Source organism: Dipodomys merriami, unplaced genomic scaffold (genome assembly GCF_024711535.1).
Source record: "Dipodomys merriami isolate MVZ:Mamm:240054 unplaced genomic scaffold, mDipMer1.0.p SCAF_39, whole genome shotgun sequence".
NCBI classification, from domain to species: Eukaryota; Metazoa; Chordata; class Mammalia; order Rodentia; family Heteromyidae; genus Dipodomys; species Dipodomys merriami.
The window spans coordinates 8,153,222-8,172,720 of record NW_027205492.1 but is presented as its reverse complement, the minus strand read 5'-3'; the positions used below and the strand labels follow the sequence as shown (position 1 = coordinate 8,172,720).

General features: G+C 52.4%; 2 protein-coding genes across 3 annotated transcripts in view; one reads left to right on the top strand and one right to left on the bottom strand.

Annotated features, from left to right (window-relative positions):
• Positions 1 to 582: 582 nt before the first annotated feature.
• On the bottom strand, positions 583 to 18,856 carry Pard6b (par-6 family cell polarity regulator beta). Of its 2 annotated transcripts, none has more exons than XM_069990002.1 (3): positions 18,684 to 18,856; positions 12,508 to 12,730; positions 583 to 3,286 (listed from the first exon to the last, which is right to left on the bottom strand). In XM_069990002.1, the coding sequence occupies exons 1-3, from the start codon at positions 18,747 to 18,749 to the stop codon at positions 2,460 to 2,462; spliced, it is 1,116 nt and encodes a 371-aa protein (XP_069846103.1). In that variant the 5' UTR covers positions 18,750 to 18,856; the 3' UTR covers positions 583 to 2,459. The 2 variants fall into 2 exon arrangements, with proteins under 2 accessions (XP_069846103.1, XP_069846104.1); XM_069990003.1 differs by lacking the exon at positions 18,684 to 18,856 and adding an exon at positions 17,479 to 18,200.
• Ripor3 (RIPOR family member 3) overlaps positions 18,268 to 19,499 on the top strand; it is a 70,797-nt gene continuing 69,565 nt past the window's right edge. The window contains exon 1 of the mRNA XM_069989992.1: positions 18,268 to 18,338. The gene's annotated coding sequence lies outside the window, so the exon portion shown is untranslated. The remainder of the gene's footprint in view (positions 18,339 to 19,499) is intronic.

The window sequence follows — 19,499 nt, the reverse complement described above, 5'->3', positions numbered from 1 at the left end:
CAGCCCCCTCCCCCTCCCCCCCGGCCGTGCATGGCCAGACCAGGCCGCCTTTCCCAGCACCAGGCTGGGGCACACTCATACCCCATGTTCCTCAGACTCTCTGCTGGCTAGCAGAGACACAGAATTGGGCTGCAAGACAAGAGGCTTTCATCAACTCTAACTTTTTTCCTCAGAAGTTTTGTCTCTCTGTGTGTGTACACACACATCAGTTCTGAGGTTTGAGTGCTGTCCCATGCTCATGCCTAGCGCTTTACCACTTGAGCCACAGCTCTATTTCTACTTTTTGGTGGCTAATTTTTTGGTCTCCAATTAACAGGACTTAGCTGCTCGGGCTGGCTTTGAACAGGGATCCTCAGATCTCAGCCTCCTGAGTAGCTAGGATTACAGGGAGGAAACAACCAAGCTGGGGAAGCAGATCTAACGCAGCAGCCCTCCTCCGGGCTCGCACGCTGGGCTTCCGGCCTGCTGTCCTGGGTGGATGGTTTTCGTACAACTTCAAACAAGAAAGGAGCCTTTACACAAGTCTACCTTTATTTGTAAAAAATAATGTACAACTAAAGCTAATTTGATTTTTAAAATCAAACTTCATTTAGTGATAATGTACATTTTATAATAAAATTGTAGTAAAATACTGACATTTGATAGTTTAAACAAAGTATCATTCATGTAAAAATCATGTTTAGCATGTAAAATTTAATTAGAAAATTCAGAGTTCACAAAAGTACATATATGTTGTTGATAGCTTGAGAACATTATTATAATTTTACTTAGGATTCAGAACAAAATTCACAGTTAGGCCTGACACTTAGAACTATAACATTTTACACTGGATTAACTGATACTTTTGTTAGTAAGGTGCACTTGAAACAACTAATTCTGATGACCAATGAACTGATATTTTATTGTGTAACAGAGACCTATTGGTTTTTATAATGCTTAATCATTGAGCCAATAATTTAGATGACAGATCTAGTGAACACATAGTATGTAGAATTAAAAGAGTACTAGCAGCTTTGATTTACATTTCTATGAACAGACACAAGACAAATCTGTATTGTACTCTTAAAATCTGTACAAAAGTCAAGCCCTGAAGTATGTTTCCCCAAGAGAAAAGTTCTAATGTTAAAACTTTGTTTAAAATAAAGGGGGGGGGGAGGGAGAGACAAGAAGGGGGAGGAAGAGAGAGGGGGAGGGAGAGAGAGAGAGAGAGATAGAGATAGAGAGAGAGGTAGTGTGTACAGGTATTTTCTGTGAGCTGCTTGCCTGGCACCAGGTCTGGTCCCTTCTCCGTCTCCTCTGGCCCCTGAGGGCTCACAGAGTGGGCCCGGCCTGGAGGGGACAGGGAAGTGGGGACCGAGGGGGGCCCTCAGCGACGCAGCCACCAGAGGACTGCGCTGGAGACCCATGGACACGCAGCGTGGGGCTGCGTCCAGCAATCTGCGTGTCATCTTCATAGTTACCACAGAGAAAAGAAATCATCCTTCAACACGGAGTCATCGGAACCTTCATGGTGCGCGGCACACCGCCGCGGCGTTCATTCTAGCCCTAGCATAGCATTAATTAATAAATACCGTAAGTCCCGGGCACGCTGGGTCTGAGCAGCCACGGGAGCTGGAGGTGTGCAAGCCAGGCGGCGGAGCCCTTTGTCTGCCCCGGCCCTCAGTGGAGGCATCCATCGTGAAGTCATAAAATAAATAGCCTGCAACGTGAGTGCGCGCTGCTGTGAGAAGCGAATGCTACACGTTCTTCCTAAGTGGAGGCGGTGGTCCCGGAAACCCCCCCCCCCCAACGTGGTGGAAAGCCTGGCTTTTGGATAAAAGTGCACAAGTGTATCCTGCGAGGTGTTTGAGTCCAGTGATTCCTGGGACCACGAAAACAGGTTGACAGAGCCACGCACAGCACAGAACAGCAGCCGGGGCTCTTGGCAGGAGCCCGCGGGGAGACCCGCACCAGGCCCCCAGGGAACCAGCCTGGAGCTGAGTGGGCAGACAGGAGGGACCGCCCGTGCCACAGCCCAGCCACGCGGGGGGGGGGGGGGACTCCCACAGCCCACTGATGGGACTTCTTGCAAAGTGGAGAGCAATGCATTTGAAAAAGGAATGTTACACTTAACACTACCGGACTACTAATTAAAACAAAAAAGCCAAAAAAACCACAACACAGTACTAGGAACAACACAGGGCTGAGGCTCCCGGGGCAGAGCTCGGGGCCCTCGTGTGTCCTGGGGCGTTAAGCAGTTAAGAGGCCAGGCGGCCGCCGGCCGTGTGCCCAGCCTCCGGTCAGCACACAGAAGAAGCGAAGCACGCGATTTCACCAGCAGTGGCTGCGCCTTACACTGCACCTGCGCCGGGTCACAAATCCGCCGTGTGTAGCACTGTCAGCCCGCAGGGCTGCTCCCCATCCCAGCCTGCAGCCTGGTGTCGGGGTGGGTATGCCCGAACCCACGAGCGCCCACACGCTCACAGGGTTATGATCGTTCCGTCCTCCTCCAAGAGTTTCTGACCAGGAGCCCGGGCTTCGAACTCCGGGCTTGGGCCGCTGGCCGCAGGCACCAAGGCCCCGGCACTGGAGGGGATGAAGCCATTGTGGGGAGACTCAAAGCTGAGCTCTATCTGCGTCAGGGACTCCAGGCTCTGGGCGTCGGGCGTGGCCTTGGGGATCTGCCGGGGGACCCCGTTGTCCTCGATGATGATGTCCTCCTCCTCGCTGTCCTCGTCCCCGGGCTCGAAGCGAGGCTCGGCCGGCTGTGGGTAGCCCAGGCTGGTGTCCGTGGACTGGCCCGAGCTGCCCGAGGTGCGGCTGTTCCTGACCACGTTGTTCCTCTGGTTGGCCGGCCGCACGGTGATGATGAGGTTGTGGCTGTTCGCAATCATCATGTCCGTTACCTGGTCAAGACTCTTCCCCGACACCTCGATGCCATTGACTTCCAGAACTTCGTCGTTGACGGCCAGCAGCCCCGTGCTCTGCGCCAGGCCTCCCGGGACGAGCCGGGAGATGAAGATGCCCGGGACCTTCTCCAGGCCGTGCGGGGTGACCCTGACGCTCGAGCCGTCCCGGATGTAGAAGCCCAGCGGCTTCTCGGTGCCGTACTTGTAGAGGCGCACCCTGCGGTGCGTCTCCGGGAGGATGTCCACATCGATGATGGACGACACCGGCCGGAAGTCCTGCGGCATGCTGATGACCAGGTGCGGCTTCCTCCTGTGGTTGTCGGGACGCAGCACGTTGGTGAGCGCGCTCTTCTTCTTGATGAGTGTGTCTGTGCCAAAGGCACTGTAGTCTGCTTCTTCTGTTTAAAAGTCAAATATAATACGGTTACAGAAGGGCTATGAAATGCACGTCTGCCCACCGCGGAGCTGGAGGGGACAGGTGAGGCAGGGGTACCTGGCTGGTACACAGCGGGGCTACACCGACGGAGAGCAGCCTCAGGCAGAAGGGTGGGAAGGAGCACTAGGGGGCGCTCTCTCAGCAACATGGAACCACACTACATCTGGAGGCAGACCTCTCAGATTTCTCCAGCTGCCCAGGTGAGCTTCCAGCCTCCTCCTATCTCAGTCTCCCCAGTCTTTGGACCACAAGTGTGCAGCACACCACTGCACTGCCCTCTACAGACTGATTCCAGAGCACCACTTTATAATAGCTGCTTTAAGCAGAGTGCAGGTGGCTCACCCCTGTAATCCTAGCTACTACCAGATCTGAGGATGGAGGTTGGAAGCCAGCCTGGACAGACAAATCCATGAGACTCTTATCTCCAATGAACCACCAAAAAGCCAGAAGTGGAGCTGTAGCTCAAGCAATAGAGCACTAGCCTTAAGAAAAAAAAAAAAAAAAAAAAAAACAACGCAGCTCAGAACCAGCACTGAGGTCCTGAGTTCAAGCCCCAGGACTAGCACCAAAAAAAAAAAAAAAAAAGAAAAGAAAAGAAAGAAAGAACTATCAATCTTGGGCTGATGTTGGGTGAGTGGGCATGCAACAAGTACTTAGGGTCGTGCTCTTCTGCAAACAAATCTGGAGCCACCCCCCACCCCTTACTGGGCTTCTCAGTGCAAGGCCTTTAATTTTCCTTCATTGTGTGAGCAATAAGGGACAATGACATTGTCATACACAGCAGACACGAGGGAGTAGCAGGGACTCTGGCACCCATCCCCAATCCCAGGCCCATTTTCCTCATGCCAGAAAGTCTGCCTTTCTGGCCCAAGTTTTGCACCTTAATACTCTGCACTGTGTGTACCAAGGGATACTCATGAAGGCTGAAATCAGATGTTTAGGGCTGGGTGTGGCGACACACACCTGCAGTTCCAGCGCTGGGGAGGCAGAGGCTGGAGGGTCAGGCGTTTCATGGCAGTCAGGGTTACATAGGCTGCACCCCGTTACAAAAGGAGGAAAGAACTCAAAGAAACAAAAAGCAAAACCGTAACTAACTGGAGAAAGAATATGTAAAAAAGTCAAATTTCCAACAACTAAAAAAAATACCTTATGGACAGGGAATGTGGCTGTAGAGCGCTTGCCTAGCACGCACGAAGCCCTGGGTTCGATTCCTCAGTACCGCCTACACAAAAAAGCCGGACGTGGTGCTGTGGCTCAAGTGGTAGAGTGCTCTCCTTGAGCAAAAGAAGCTCAGGGACAGTGCCTGGGCCCAGAGCTCAAGCCCCAGGACTGGCACAAAAAAAAAAGAAAAAAAATATGTATATATATATATGGTTGTTGTTGTTTTCGGCCTGGCCTGGGACTTGAACTCAGGGCCTGGCTCTGTCCCTGAGCCTCTCTGTGCTCAAGGCTAGTGCTCTACCCCTTGAGCCACAGCACCATTCCCGGCATTTCCTGAGTAGTTTCTTGGAGATAAAAGTCTCACAGACTTTCCTGCCCAGGCTGGCTTTGAACCGCAATCCTCAGATCTCAGCCTCCTGGGTAGCTAAGATTACAGGTTTATAATATAGTTTTGAAGCCAAGTAGTTCACCCCTGTAATCCTAGCTACTCAGGAGTCTGAAATCCGAGGATCATGGTTCAAAGCCAGCTAGAAGTGGAGCTATGGCTCAAGTGGTAGAGCACCATCCTTGAGCAAAAGAAGCCAAGCCAAGAGTGCAAGGCTGTGAGTTAAAACCCCACTGCTGGCACGCATGCACAGGCAGGCGCGCACACACACACACACACACACACACACACACACACACACACACTGTTGGAAATAAAACCATTGATGCAAGAATCTTTTTTTGTGCAAAACGTTGTCAGAAACTGGGTGTGTTTTCTGCCGTGCAGTTTTATTTGACAACAAGCAATAACCAGAGGCTACGCAGCATGAACAAGGGAAATTCCAGACCCTACACACTGGGACCCACATCAGCTGCCCACGCATCTCCCCATGGGAAACCTGACCAAGAAACTCCAAATCTGCATAATTTGGCATGGCATGCAGACTCCGTGTGAACGCTCGCCACCGAGTTCTCAGAAGCAATGCGCCCCAGGACAAAGGCACCTTTGTGCGTCCATCTAGCTAATCAGTTTCCAGCCACTGGGAAAGGGCTGTGCTGGCGGGAAGCCAGCGTGCAGGGTGTTGGTGTGAAGTGTAAAGGTGAATGTCCACGGGCCGGGGCTGGTGTCCCTCGGCGTGGACCCAGGGTGGGAGAAGTCCGCGCCTGACTCACAGCAGCACACCTGACTCACAGCGAACCTTCTGCCCAGCACGGGAGGATTACTCAACAGGGAGGAGACAGCACACCTCCTGGCCCCCAGCCCGGCTCTAAGCAAGGATCCGCCAACAGTCTTCCTTCATCCCACACTCCACCTAGCCACCAGGGCCTCTGCCTCTTTAATGTGACCTCGAAAAGCCTGCCTCTCCCATCCTCAGCAATTTGCAGACTCCAACCACGCAGGTGCACAGGCTGAGGGACTTGTGAGCAGCACACAGATTCAAGAAATGAAAGCCGGTGCTGGTGGCTCATGTCTGTCATCCTAGCTATTCAGGAGGCTGAGATCTGAGGATCATGGTTCAAAGCCAGCCAAGGCAGAAAAACCCATGACACTTCTCTCCAATTAACCACCAGAAAGCCGGAAGTATAGCTGTGGCTCAAAGTGGTAGAGTCCTAGCCTTGAGCTAAAGATTAGCCTAGGGACAGAGCCCAGGCCCTGAGTTCAAGCCCTGCCACTAAAAGGGGAAAAAAAGAAAAAAGGCTTAGGGCTGAAAATATGGCTCAGTGGTAGAGTGCTTGCCTTGCATGCATGAAGGCTTGGGTTTGATTCCTCAGTACCACATACACAGAAAAAGCCAGAAGTGGCACTGTAGTTCAAGTGGTAGAGTACTAGCCTGAGCAAAAGAAGCTCAGGAACAGTGCCCAGGCCCTGAGTTCAAGCCCCAGGACTGGCAAGAAAAAAAAACAAAAAACAAAAATGGCTGGCTCCAGTTCCAGCAAATCCAGACAGTGCTGGGCATGCCTGTAATCCCTGCACTGGGGAATTTGAGGCATGGCATGCCTGAGCCTCACGGCAAGACTCTATCTCAAAAGAAAAAGCCGCACAGTGTGTGTCTCCCGTACTGGGGGCTGGTGGGTTCCTCTTGCACAAGTGGCCATAACAACACACAGAGGAGCCGTCAGGGATGTGTTCCCCAAGAAACTCGACAAGACCGGCCAGCAGCCTGAGTTCACTGACCCTGCTCTGATCCAGTGCGAGGCCTGGCAGTCCCTGAAAGGGCTGGACGCCACTACGAGCAGCATGCAGATGTTGCACACTCTTCATTTCGCAGTACAGAAACATACCAATCACCAAATATTCAGCCAACCGCGCCAGGCCAGGCCCTGCACTGGGTGGTGCTGCCCCAGAAGACAGCAGCAAACGTCCGTCAGGAGCAATGGAACCGAAAGGGGCGGGGGCAGGGGCAGCCGGGGGACCCAGCCTGGCTGGTGGCAGGGTGATGCAGGACTTTCCTGGGGAAGTGAGGTAACCAGGAAGAGGAGGAAGGTTCCAGGCTCAGGGTACGACCCATAGGGAAGTCCAATGGAGGGGTGGGGAGAGACAGAAGGGTAAAAAGCAGACACCAGGCCTCCAGGCGAGTGACAAGGTTTGCGCTCTCAGCCCCAGGTGGGGGAAGAAAACCGGGAAGAGGGAAGGTAATCTCATCTGGTTTTTCCCCCCATAGAGTATCCCTCCACACCCGGAAGCTGGAAAGGACAGGACGGAGGCTCTGCAGGAGGCCCCCCCCCCTGGGGAGGGGCTGGGGAGGGTAATTAAGAGCACAGTTCTGGCAGGCTTGGGGAGCTGAAAGCAGGCAGGGTAAGGGCCTATGATAAGACATCCAGGTTTACACCCAAGCCATTACGGTCATGTCTGAGACGTGACTCCACAAGTTCTTTCTTTTTCTTTTTGTCATTCAAGGGGCTTGAACTCTGGGCCTGAGCTCTGTCCCTCAGCTCTTCAGTTCAAGGACAGCACTCTACCACTTGAGCCACAGTGCCACTTCCAGTTTTTTGGTGGTTCATTGGAGATAAGAGTTTCATGGCCTTTCCTGCTCGGGCTGGCTTTGAATCGCGATCCTCAGATCTCAGCCTCCTGAGTAGCTAGGATAACAAGTGTGAGCCACTGGTATCCAGCCCCATAATTTCTTATTCAAGATCCTGAGTGAGCCCAAGCTTAACCTTCTAGTTTCTCTTCATCTCCTCTGAATAAAGCCATGATACAAACATATTTTGCAAAGAGCAGCAGGGATGGCGATGTGACTCAAGGGGTAGAGTGCAGCTAAGGGACAGTGCCCAGGCCCTGAGTTCAAGCCCCGGTACCGGCACAGAGAAACTGAGGTATGGCTCCTAATTCGATCTTGGGGAGGGAGATGTCTAAGCTCCTGTGGGCACAGCCAGCTAAAAGGCCACCTGTGGCACCGGCTCAGTCCCAACCTTATGGGAGCAGTGTGTCACTGTAAAGGTACAACATGGAAGTGTTCTCTCTTCTCACTAACTGCTTAGTGCTCTGGTGCCACCTAAACCAGAAGAGACGGGACTTTGTGACCCTCCTTTTGTCCGTCTCCCCAATCAACCAGGACAGCCCAGGGCTCCAGGCGGGGCCAGCAAAGGAGCTGAGGATCCGCCATACAAAACCTTTTTGCTTTGTTTTTGCTTCCTCGATTACAGCCTAAGAAAATAGGATGCAGGGCTGGGAAGGTGGCTCACTGGGAGAGCGCTTGCCTTGCATGCATGAGGCCCTGGGCTCAATTCCTCAGCACCACATAAGCAGAAAAAGCTGGAAGTGGTGCTGTGGCTCCAGTGGTAGAGCACTCGCCTTGAGCTGAAGAGCTGAGGGACAGCGCCCAGGCCCAGAGTTCAAGCCCCACGGCCGACAAAAAAAAAAAAAAAAAAGTCTCCTGTTCATCTGCCTGGACTGGCTCTGAACGTTTCAGACCCCTGGCTCTCAACCTCCTGAGCAGCTAGGATCATAGGCATGAGCCACTCGTGCTAGGCTGTTAAGAAGCTTTTCAAGAACTGAAATAACCCCATCTCGGAGTCTGTGCTATGAAGTATTACATATTCAACCATAAGCTTGCACTCAAAGAAACTTTACTTAGTGGAATATCAGATTTTAAAAGATTACATGGTTTTAAAGTCATTTTGGAATTTTTTTAAAGTCACTGTTTCAGCAGATAATGTGTTGTAATCAGGCAATGAAGTCGGACGAGACTTAATGTCATGCTATTTGATTCAGGAAGGTTTACATAAAATCAGCTTTCTATGTAAGCATGTTTGGCTTTGCTTGAAAGGGAAGAAAGTGTCAACACAACTCCAGCACACTGTAAGTCTCTCCTGAGTTAGACACTGACAGGCTGTGGTAAACAGAATGGAACTGCAGCAGTTCACTGAGTCCTGTGGATCTAGTACAGCTGGCAGGGGCAGGGAGGTGACCCCTGGCCTCCAGCTGGGCACAGCAAGGGGACTGCCTGCCCAGAGCCAGGGAGGAATGCTCTTCAGGGAAGAAAAGGCAGGCCTGCGCCAGACAGCAACAAGCTTGCCAGTCCAGGGACAGAATGCCAGCGGCTGTGGGCACAGGTGCCTCTGGAGTCGGGGAGGCAGGGCTGCTGTCCCTAACACGCAGGTCTGGCTGCGGTGGGAAGCCATCACAGGAACCAGCGAGATGCAAACAGACTCCCATATTTTTCTGGTCATGCTGGTGTCTGTTAATTTTTATTTATTTTTTATTTTATTTATTTATTTTTTTTGGTTGGCCGTGGGGCTTGAACTCTGGGCCTGGGCGCTGTCCCTCAGCTCTTCAGCTCAAGGCGAGCGCTCTACCACTTGAGCTACAGCGCCACTTCCGGTTTTCTGGTGGTTTATTGGAGATAGGAGTCTCAAGGTCTCTCCTGCCAGGGCTGGCTTTGAACCGCGATCCTGAGATCTCAGCCTCCTGAGTAGCTAGGATTACAGGCATGAGCCACCAGCGCCCAGCTAACTGTTAATTTTTAATTTTTTTTTTCTGTCGGCCATGGGGCTTGAACTCTAGGCCTGGGCACTATCCCTCAGCTCTTCAGTTCAAGGTGAGCGTTCTACCACTTGAGCCACAGCGCCACTTCCCATTTTCTGGTGGTTCATTGGAGATAAGAGTCTCACGGACATTCTTGCCCAGGCTGGCTTTGACCCGTGATCCTCAGATCTCAGTCTCCTGGGTAGCTAGGATTACAGGAGTGAGCCACCAGTGCCTGGCTAACTTTTAATTTTTAAATAATTAACAATTTACTTATTGTCAGTTGTGGGGCTTGAACTCTGGGCCTGGGAGCTGTCCCTCGGCTCTTCAGCTCAAGGAAAGCACTTTACCATTTGAGCCACAGTGCCACTTTCAGTTTTCTGGTGGTCTACTGGAGATAAGAGTCTCACAGACTATCCTGCCCAGGCTGGCTTAGAACCATGACCCTCAGATCTCAGCCTCCCGAGTAGCTAGGATTATAGGCATGAGCCACTTGCACCTGGCTAATTTTTAATTTTTTTTTTTTTTTTGGTTCGGTCGTGGGGCCTGAACTCTGGGCCTGGGTGCTGTCCCTCAGCTCTTCAGCTCAAGGCTAGCGCTCTACCACTAGAGCCACAGCGCCACTTCCGGCTTTTTTTTCTTTTTGCTTATGTGGTGCTGGGGAATCGAACCCAGGGCCTCAGGCATGCAAGGCAAGCGCTCTACCACTGAGCCACCTTCCCAGCCCCCTAATTTTTATTTTTTATTTATTTATTTTTTGCCAGTTGTGGGTCTTGGGCTCTGTCTCTGAGCTGCTTTTTGCTCAAAGCTAGCATTCTACCACTTGAGCCATAGCACCACTTCCAGCTTTTTCTTTCTTTTTTTTTTTGTCGGTCGTGGGGCCTGAACTCTGGACCTGGGCGCTGTCCCTCAGCTCTTCAGTTCAAGGCTAGCACTCTACCACTTGAGCAAGCCACTTTCAGCTTTTTCTGCTTATGTAGTGCTGAGGAATCGAACCCAGGGCCTCATGTATGCAAGGCAAGCACTCTACCACTGAGCCACCTTCCCAGCCCTAGACTCTTTCTGTGTATATGGGCCTGGGTTCAATTCCTCAGCACCAGAGCCTGGGTTCAATTCCTCAGCACCACATAAGCAAAAAGAAAAAAGTCGGAAGTGGTGCTGTAGCTCAAGTGATAGAGTGTTCACCTTGAGTTGAAGAGCTGAAGGACAGAGCCCAGGCCCAGAGTTCAGGCCCCACGACCAGCCAAACAAAACAAAACAAAACAAAACAAGGCTGGGAATGTGGCTTAGTGGTAAAGTGTTTGCCTAGCATGCATGAAGCCCTAGGTTCAATTCTTCTGTAACACATAAACAGGAAAAAGCCAGAAGTGGCACTGTGGCTCAAGTGGTAGATCTCTAGCCTTGAGCACAGAGAGGGCTCAGGGACAGAGCCCAGGCTCTGAGTTCAAGCCCCAGGATGAGCAAGAAAAAAAAAAGGCAAAAACAAACAACAACAAAAAAACATTGCTCATACAATGTACTATGTGCGTGCGTGTGTACGTGTGCTTATTTTAGACAGGGTCTCACTATGTTGCTTAAGCTCCTTGCATCAAAGTTCTAGCTGCTGGGATTAAGGATATGTATCACCACACACAACTCAAAAAATACTTCCAAACAATCAAAATATTCAAAGGTTGATTTAAAAATTTTAAGAGATAGCCGGGTGCCGGTGGCTCACACCTGTAATCCTAACTACTCAGGAGGCTGAGATCTGAGGATCACTGTTCAAAGCCAGCCCAGGCAGGAAAGTCCATGAGATTCTTATCTCCAATAACCATTAGAAAACCAGAAGTGGTGCTGTGACTCAAGCGGTAGAGCGCTTGCCTTGAGCTGAAGAGCTCAGGGACAGCAGTCAGGCTCAGAGTTCAAGCCCCACGACTGACAAAAAAAAAAAAGATTATGTCATAACACCAAAAAAAAGACAAATTTGGGGGTGGGGTGGGACTTGAATTCAGAACCTCAGTGCTACCCTGAGCTTTTCTGCTCAAAACTACCCTGCTTTACCACAGGAGACACAGCTCTACTTCTTGATTTTTTGGTGATTAACTGGAGATAAGAGTCTCACTAGTTTTCCTGCCCCAACTAGCTTCAAACCATAAATAACCCTCAGCTCTCAGCCTCCTGAGTAGCTAGATCACAGATGGGAGCCACCATCACCCGACAGGAAAAGTTTAAGAGAAAACTGAAGTACAAGGTGTTGTGATACACACCTATAATCCCAGAACTAGAGAGATTGGGATTGGAAAACTGCAAATGTGAGGCCAGCCTGAATCCTACACAGCAGGACCCTGTCTCAAAAATCAAAAAGAAGCCAGTGGCTCACATCTGTAATCCTAACTACTTGGGAGGCTGACATTGGAAGGACGGTGGTTTGAGGCCAATCGGGGTAGAAGAGTTCAAGACTCAAGGAAACGCTGGACATGGTGGCTCATCTGTCACCTTAGGCACACAGGAAGCCTCATGTGGGTGGCTCACACCTGGGCAGGAAGTAAGACCTTCCTTATCCCCAAAGTAACAGGTAAACCTCAGGGCTGGAGCTGTGGCTCAGCGGCAAGAGCACCTCACCAAGCAGGTTTGAAGCCCTGAGTTCAGATAGTTGCAATTTAAGAAAAAGTTTTAAGGACTGGAGCGGTATGTAACTCATGTGGTAGAACACCAGCCATGAGTGGAAAAGGCCAAAAGAAAAGCCCAAGGCCCTGAGTTCAAGTCCCAGTACGAACACACACAAAGAGAACATTTTAAGGCTAGAGGTATGTCTCAAGCAGTAGAGCACCAGCTGCAAAAGCACAAGGCCCTCAGCTCAAACTCCAGTATGGCAAAAACAAAACAAAACCCACCTCAAACCTACACACATTGCCAAAGGGCCCCTGAAGAAGGGAAAAGCCACTAAACCTTGTTAACGTGGAGAGCTTTATGCAGAATGCATGTTCACTAGGTTCCCAGCAAAGTCTATGCATCCTTTCTGTGCAGAAAACCATTCCTACTTGTAACTCCACCCTGTGATCAGTGGCACGCTCAGCCGTACTCACCCTTCTTCTGAATGAAGATGCGGAGCAGCGGATTGGCGGTGGAAACAGCCTTGTGGTAGTTGTCGTCGTTGTTGATGGGCAGCAGGTCTCCGTGGATGTCTGCGTAGCCCACCAAGACCTCGACGTTGGGGATTTTGTGGACGTGCTGCAGCAGCCCATAAAACTCCTCAAATCTCCCTGGCTTTGACCTTTCCAGGGAGAAGCGCCGGAACTCAGCACCAAACTGCAAAGACAACAAGCACGTGAAGTAACAGAGGGACTCAACTAGGAAACACGCAGGTCAAACAAAAACAAAGGCGGGTGTGGTGGAACCCAACCCGCCAGCTATCCCAGCTGCTGAGGCTGAGAGTTCAAGGTCAACCTGGGCAATATAGTAAGCCATCTGAAAACTCCAAAAGAAAAGGAGAAAGTCCGCTGCCAGAGAAGAAAAAGCAGAATGGCGTGAGAATGTGTCTCCCTCTGCCCTGCCGTGGCTCCCACGGGAAGGGCATCTGACCAGGCACCGGCTCAGCTCGACCCCGGGAGCCCAGGTCCCTCGGGGACCTGTCCTGCAGGGACTCAGCTCAAAGCCTGACTGGAGCCTAAGCTGACAGCAACATTCTCTCCACGGTGGTCACGGCGGAGGAAACATGACGCCCAGGTCTTCAGTCTGACCACGAGCCTGAGCACTTCCATCTCTTCTCCCATGTTCTCATGGGATGTGGCAAGAATCAGAACAGGCTTCCAGAACAGACTACGCTGGGCAGCAGGGGCTACTCAGGGTGTATCATCTAAGACCTAGGTCTGGAGATAAGCACTGTTTTCCCCACGGAAATACAAAATGATAAGCGTCTAAATACATTGTGTGCTACAACTATCCTGAAATTCATAAGTGTTTTATGTGCTGACCTGGGCACTGGAGGAGCACGCCTGTAATCCTAGCTACTCAGGAGGCTGAGATCTGAGGATCGCAGTTCAAAGCCAGTCTGGACAGAAAAGTCCCCAGGACACTCTTTTTTTTTTTTTTTGGTCGGTCGTGGGGCCTGAACTCTGGGCCTGGGCGCTGTCCCTCAGCTCTTCAGTGCAAGGCTAGCGCCCTACTACTTGAGCCACAGCACCACTTCTGGCTTTTTTGCTTACGTGGTGCTGAGGAATAGAACCCAGAGCCTCAGGCATGCAAGGCAAGCGCTCTACCACTGAGCCACCTTCCCAGCCCCACCCTAGGACACTCTTATCGCCAACTAAGCACTCAAAAAAAAAAAATCCCCCGGAAGTGTCCCTGTGGTTCGAGGGGTGGAGCACTAGCCTTGAGCACAAAGAGGCTGAGTTCAAGCCCCACAATGGACAAAAAAAAGTGTTTATGTGCTTGGCCCAGGGCTAGACCCCAGAGCCCAAAAGGCTCAGCTCTGCTTTATTAGCTCCCCAATTAGTGGGTGAAGAGAATAATCTCTTCGGGAATCCTGCAGATAGGGAGGTAGCCCTCCGCAGCCAGCAGTGGTCACGGCGCAGTCTCCAGCCTGCCCTACACCTCAGCTCTCCCAGGGCCGATCAGGAAGTGGCTGTCTTCAGCACCAGCACGGATTTATCCCTCACTGTGGGACTGGCATGGTATTTCCTCCACTGGGTTTGGAAACTTAAGAAGGCTGAAGCAGTCTCCTTCAAGTGTCCCATTCACCTAAGTTTGGGAAACCATGGGTCACTTTAACTGCCCCCTAGGGATCACTGTGAAAACCAGCACCCGAAAGACTCAGGGTGCGGCTACTGGCAGAGGCTTGCCTACCGTGTTACAGGCCCTGGGTTCTGTCAGGACACCCAAGGAAAACAAAACCAAAAAACCCAGGTCCTCTGTGTTTTGTCCAGAACCAGTGGCTCATGCGTATAATCCTAGCTGAGATCTAGAGAACCTAGGTTTGAGACCAGCCTGGACAGAAAAGGCCATTAGTGAAAATTAAATTTTTTTAAGGCTCAGTTGGGCACCAATGGCTCAGTGGAAGAGCTGAGGGGCAGCTCAGGGGTCTGAGTTCATGTCCCATGACTAACCAAATAAAGCAGGGCTGCCAGGCACCGAGGGCTCACGCCTGTAATCCTAGCTACTCAGGAGGCTGAGATCTGAGGATCGCAGTTCAAAGCCAGCCGGGGCAGGAAAGTCCATGAGACTCTTTTTTTTTTTTTTTGGGGGGGGGGGGGGGGTCTGGTCATGGGGCCTGAATTCTGGGCCTGGGCGCTGTACCTCAGCTCTTCAGCTCAAGGCTAGCACTCTACCACTTGAGCCACAGCACCACTTCTGGCTTTTTTCTTTTTGCTTATGTAGTGCTAAGGAATCGAACCCAGGGCCTCAGGCATGCAAGGCAAGCGCTCTACCACTGAGCACCTTCCCAGCCCCTCCATGAGACTCTTATCTCCAATTAACCATAACCAGAAGTGTCGCTGTGGCTCAAGTGGTAGAGTGTCCAGGCCCAGAGTTCAAGCCCCACAACAGACTTTCCTGCCCAAGCTGGCTTTGAACTGTGATCCTCCGATCTCAGCCTCCTTAAGTAGCTAGGATTACAGGCATGAGCCACTGGTACCACAAAACGTTTTAAGCAAATGTTTGCCCAGCAGGTTGACTACTAACCTTGATTATCCCCTAAACCCCAACTAACACCAGGTAACACTAACCGGAGCAGCCTGAAGCCCATGCAGAGAAGCCTCTGTGCAAGGGCAGGGCTGCACAGATCCCAGGACTCAGTTTCCCTCTCCCTCTGCCTCTGCCCACCCCCCCCTTTTGCTGGTACTGTGGCTGTAGAGTTTCACTGGGCCTGTTCAGTCCCCCTCCACTCACTAACATACATCAAATATAAGTAAAAACTCACTAAACACAAATAGTTAAAACAGTTCTGGAGACACGTTCCTGAAATATGAACACTAGCATTTGTCAAGAAAGTCAGGTGACTCACACTGAAAGATCTCAGAAAGCCTAGTCACACCTTCTCATTCGGGAGTCAATAAAGACTGGGGCCCACCCTTCCTATCAGCTAGCCTGGTGATGCTATCAGTCAGAGTTTCTCGGCCGAGTTTCTGACTAGCAGTCCCGGCTCAGACTCATCCCCTCCCCCACCCCTCCCGCGGCCGCCCAAGGAAGCCACCTCAAGCACTCACTGTGAACATACAGACCACAGGGACCAAGCACCCCCTCCGCTCCTCCCGCCTGGAATCCCAGCTCCTCAGAGGCTGAGATCTCAGGATCTCAAAGCCAGCTGCTACAGGAAAGTCTGTGAGACTCTTATCTCCAATTAGCCAGCAAAAAAAAAAAAAAAAGGAAGTGGAGGTGTAGCTCCAATTCTATCAGCACCAGCCCTGTGGGGAGGGGAGTCCAGAGAGCAGGCCCTGAGTTCATGCCGAGAGAGACAGACAGACAGATAGAGGAGGGAGGGACACACACATCATACACAATGGGAAACTGGCTTCACAGATTGTGCTTTTGCAAACGCTGGCAGCAAGAGGGGAGAGCAAGAGAAACAGTTACGCTTCTTGCAGCAAAATAAGTAGAGAACTTTTACCACATTAAGAAAATGACAATGAAAAAATTAAGACTCAATCAGTAATCACCCACCATGTGAACCACTTACAATTTTTTGCCTGGTCTTGTATGTCTTGGGCATGCAGAATACCCACCCCCGCCCAATCAGGCTACAAGAGAAAATTTTAGAAAGGCAAATGTAACTGGAATATTCTGTCTTCCTAGGAATAATGGTTAAGAAGGTTTATGGCTTCAAGAATGTTGCAAGGTCACTTTATTTTTCATAGTGCTACAATCAAATCCAGTCTCACATAGGCTAAGCAAGAGCTCAGCTACTATGTCATCCGTAGCCCAGGTACAAGGTTGTTAAAAGGACACCTCTACATTAACTGAGAATATTTCCAACTCTGGAGAAACAATTAGGAAGATAAATCAGTCACCAGAGAAGTCACATGATTGCTGGTATCACAAATTTAACTAGCCTTATATTTACATTACCCATTATTTTTACTATCTGCACTATTTTTACCTATGTAAAGATAACAAAGTTGACACTACTGTTTCCTATGCAAAAGAACAAGAGAAACGAAGATCCTAAAAGAAGCTATGCAATACCTGGCCTGGGATAAGACCCTTCACAATGATGATCAGTTTGGCAAAACTGGAAGCACTAAAGCAGCAGAAAGGAAATACTCCCAAAAACCTGGGCTGGGATACAAGTCAGTGGTAGAGCACCTGCCTAGCATGTGTTTGGCCCTAGATTTGATCCTGGGTAATGGGAGAAGAACTTATGCCCAAATAGTTGAGATGATCGATGTTAAGCTGGGCGTGGTATGGCATGCCTGCAATTCTGAGACTCAAGAGGCCAAGGCAGAAAGATCACAAGTTAAAGAGGCCAGCGCGGTCTACATAGCTAGGTCCTATGTCAAGAAAAGACGACATGTTTTCTTTAATCCATTAAAAAAAACACATGTATCTACAACATGTGTTTACAACCTCAAGTGCCACAGACACAGCCCGGACACTATCTACCTAAAGTGAGCCCCATGCTCCCAATGCACATTCAGACCACTTGCTTGGAAACATGGGTCACTAGAAGCACAGTGTGGCAGATCAAACACAGCATGTAGCTTAGACCTAAGTATGTAAAACATTCAAAAATCAGCAGGCAGAAGAGGAAGGCAAAAAAGCCTGAATTTCCAGTCTCTGCTTCCTCTCCACTTCTCACTACTAGAGACAAATTCCTATGATTTTACTTATCAGTATACCTACAATCCCTACTAATTTTTTCCTATGATTAAAAAAACTAAAGACTCACTCCCCAAACACGGAGACCAAACACGGAGTTTTAGGATTATGCAACATCACAATTTTTTCCCCCTTTTCATATGTCAACCCCCACAAACCCAGAGTAACGTCAGGAAAAGGTGTAACTGCTGGACACAACACGGCAACCCCTGGTCCCTGTTGCTTGGCTGGACTTTCCACCTTACCCACTGCCCCACACAGGCAGGGCCCAGGGCCCAGCAGGTCTTCAACTGTTCTCCGCACATTTCTGTTTTAATTAAGCAGAACCATTTCTGCCATCAGTATCTGTCCTCAGAGGCAAACTTTTTTCTTTCTCCTTTTGAGTCAGGGTCTTTCTTGCTAGGTGGGCTCAGGCTGACCTCCAGTCTCCTAATCCTCCTGGGTGCTGGGCTACAGGTGGGCACCACCATACCCTGCTTCTGATGCTCAATGTTCTTAAATATCTCACGCACACACACACAAATCCCTTTAGCAATGACAGCTTCTTGGTTAGAGAAACATACAGAACTTTGCTATCAACCCTAGACAATAACACTATTTTCTCCACTGGCTCTCGGCAGCTTTCCAGGCGATACTCCAGTCACTCCTCGGTCCCGTCCTGCACCTTCCCAGTTACTTCTCATCAGTGAGCCTCATTATTTCTAAAGTTGATACGATTTTACATTTCTCCTCCCATGTGGTCCGGCCTTCTCAAGTCTATCTTCAACGTTCCCAGGGCCTGGGCAGTGTCTTCTGATTCCCGTTCTGGAAGGTCTCCTCTCCGCGTTACACTGGGAGAAGCCTCCAGTGCAAGGCTTCGTCGTCTCCCCGCAGCGGCGGACCTGGGCCCGCCAAGGCAACCGCCCCCCACACCCGGTTCGACTCCGGAGAAGCTTGCAGAAAGCGCTCCTCGCTCCCGTGGCCGCGACCACGTTCGGGAAGAGCTGGGAGGCGTCCCCGGACCGACCCCCGCGCGGCCCCGCGCCCCGGAACTCCGAGCACCCCGAAGTCATCGCCCCCCGGCCGGCCGGCCGCGGGACGCGCGGGCCTCCGGCGGCTCCCCACGGTAAGCCGAGCGCGCTCGCCTTGGAGACGGCGCGCACCCCGAAGTTGGAGCCGGGCGCAGCTCCGGCGGGAGGCAAAGGTAACTTGTATCCGAGCGCCGAGCTCGGGTGGCGCCCCGCGGCCGGCGGGGAGATCCCCAGGCTTCCGTGCCGCCGCCCGCGGGCGCACTGGGCGCCGGCTCCGCCCCTGAAGCCCGAGCGCGGTCGATCGCTGCGGAGGGTCGGGGTCACCCGGCAGGCGCCCCCGCCGCCCGATCCGGTAAATTCCTCCCGGGACCCCCAGCCCGGCCCCGCCCGGCCCGCGGCGGGCGGCGCCCCGCGGCCTCCCCGCCCGCCCGGCCGCGCACCTTGCTCTTCACCTCCATGGTGCCCAGGCAGCCGCTGCTCGCTCCGTGCCGGTGGCCGCGGTTCATGCTGAGCGCGGGGCCGGGCCGCCCCTCCGGAGCGCGGGGCGCGGGGCGCGGGCGCGGGCTCGGGGCGCGCCGGGGCCCGGCGCCTCGTCACCGGCACCTGCAGAGGGGCGGCCGCGGCCCGGGCGTCCGCGCAGCGCTGCGCGTGGCCAGCTCCTCCCGCGGCGGGACCGGCGGTCAGACTGGACTGGCGGCGCGACCGGCGGAGTCGCGATTCCCTTCTACTCTCGGGGCCCCGGGGGCGGCGGCGACCGCGGTGGGTGGAGAGGGCGGAGCGGAGGCCACAGGCGCCGCCGCAGCCTCGCTCTCGGCCGCCTCGGGCGCGCCCCCCCACTCGCCCGCGCGCCCGCGCGCGCGCGAACCCAGGCCGGGCCAGCGCCTGGGCGCGTGCGCGCGCTCACCTGCAACCCCTGAGCAGCCCCGGACGCTCGCGCTCCGCCCACACCCAATAGGAAGCGCGCACCTGCGCCCGCAGCGCCAACCAATCCTTACACGTCTTGCGCGATGGATGGGCGGGCCACTTTCGCATAGGCCACGCCCACTAGCACTCGATTGGTGCTGAATTAAGAGGGAGGGGCGGATCACCTGAAGCTTGTGGGCCTTCCGAACTCAGCAGGAGAGCGGAAGGGCGCATGCGTCAGCCTTGGAGTTCCGCCCCGGGAAGGCGGTACGGGGAGGCTTGCCGGAAGCGCGAGCGCACCTGGAGAGAGGCTCGGCCCTGGGGTGCTTTCTGCGCACGCGCGGCGCGCCTGG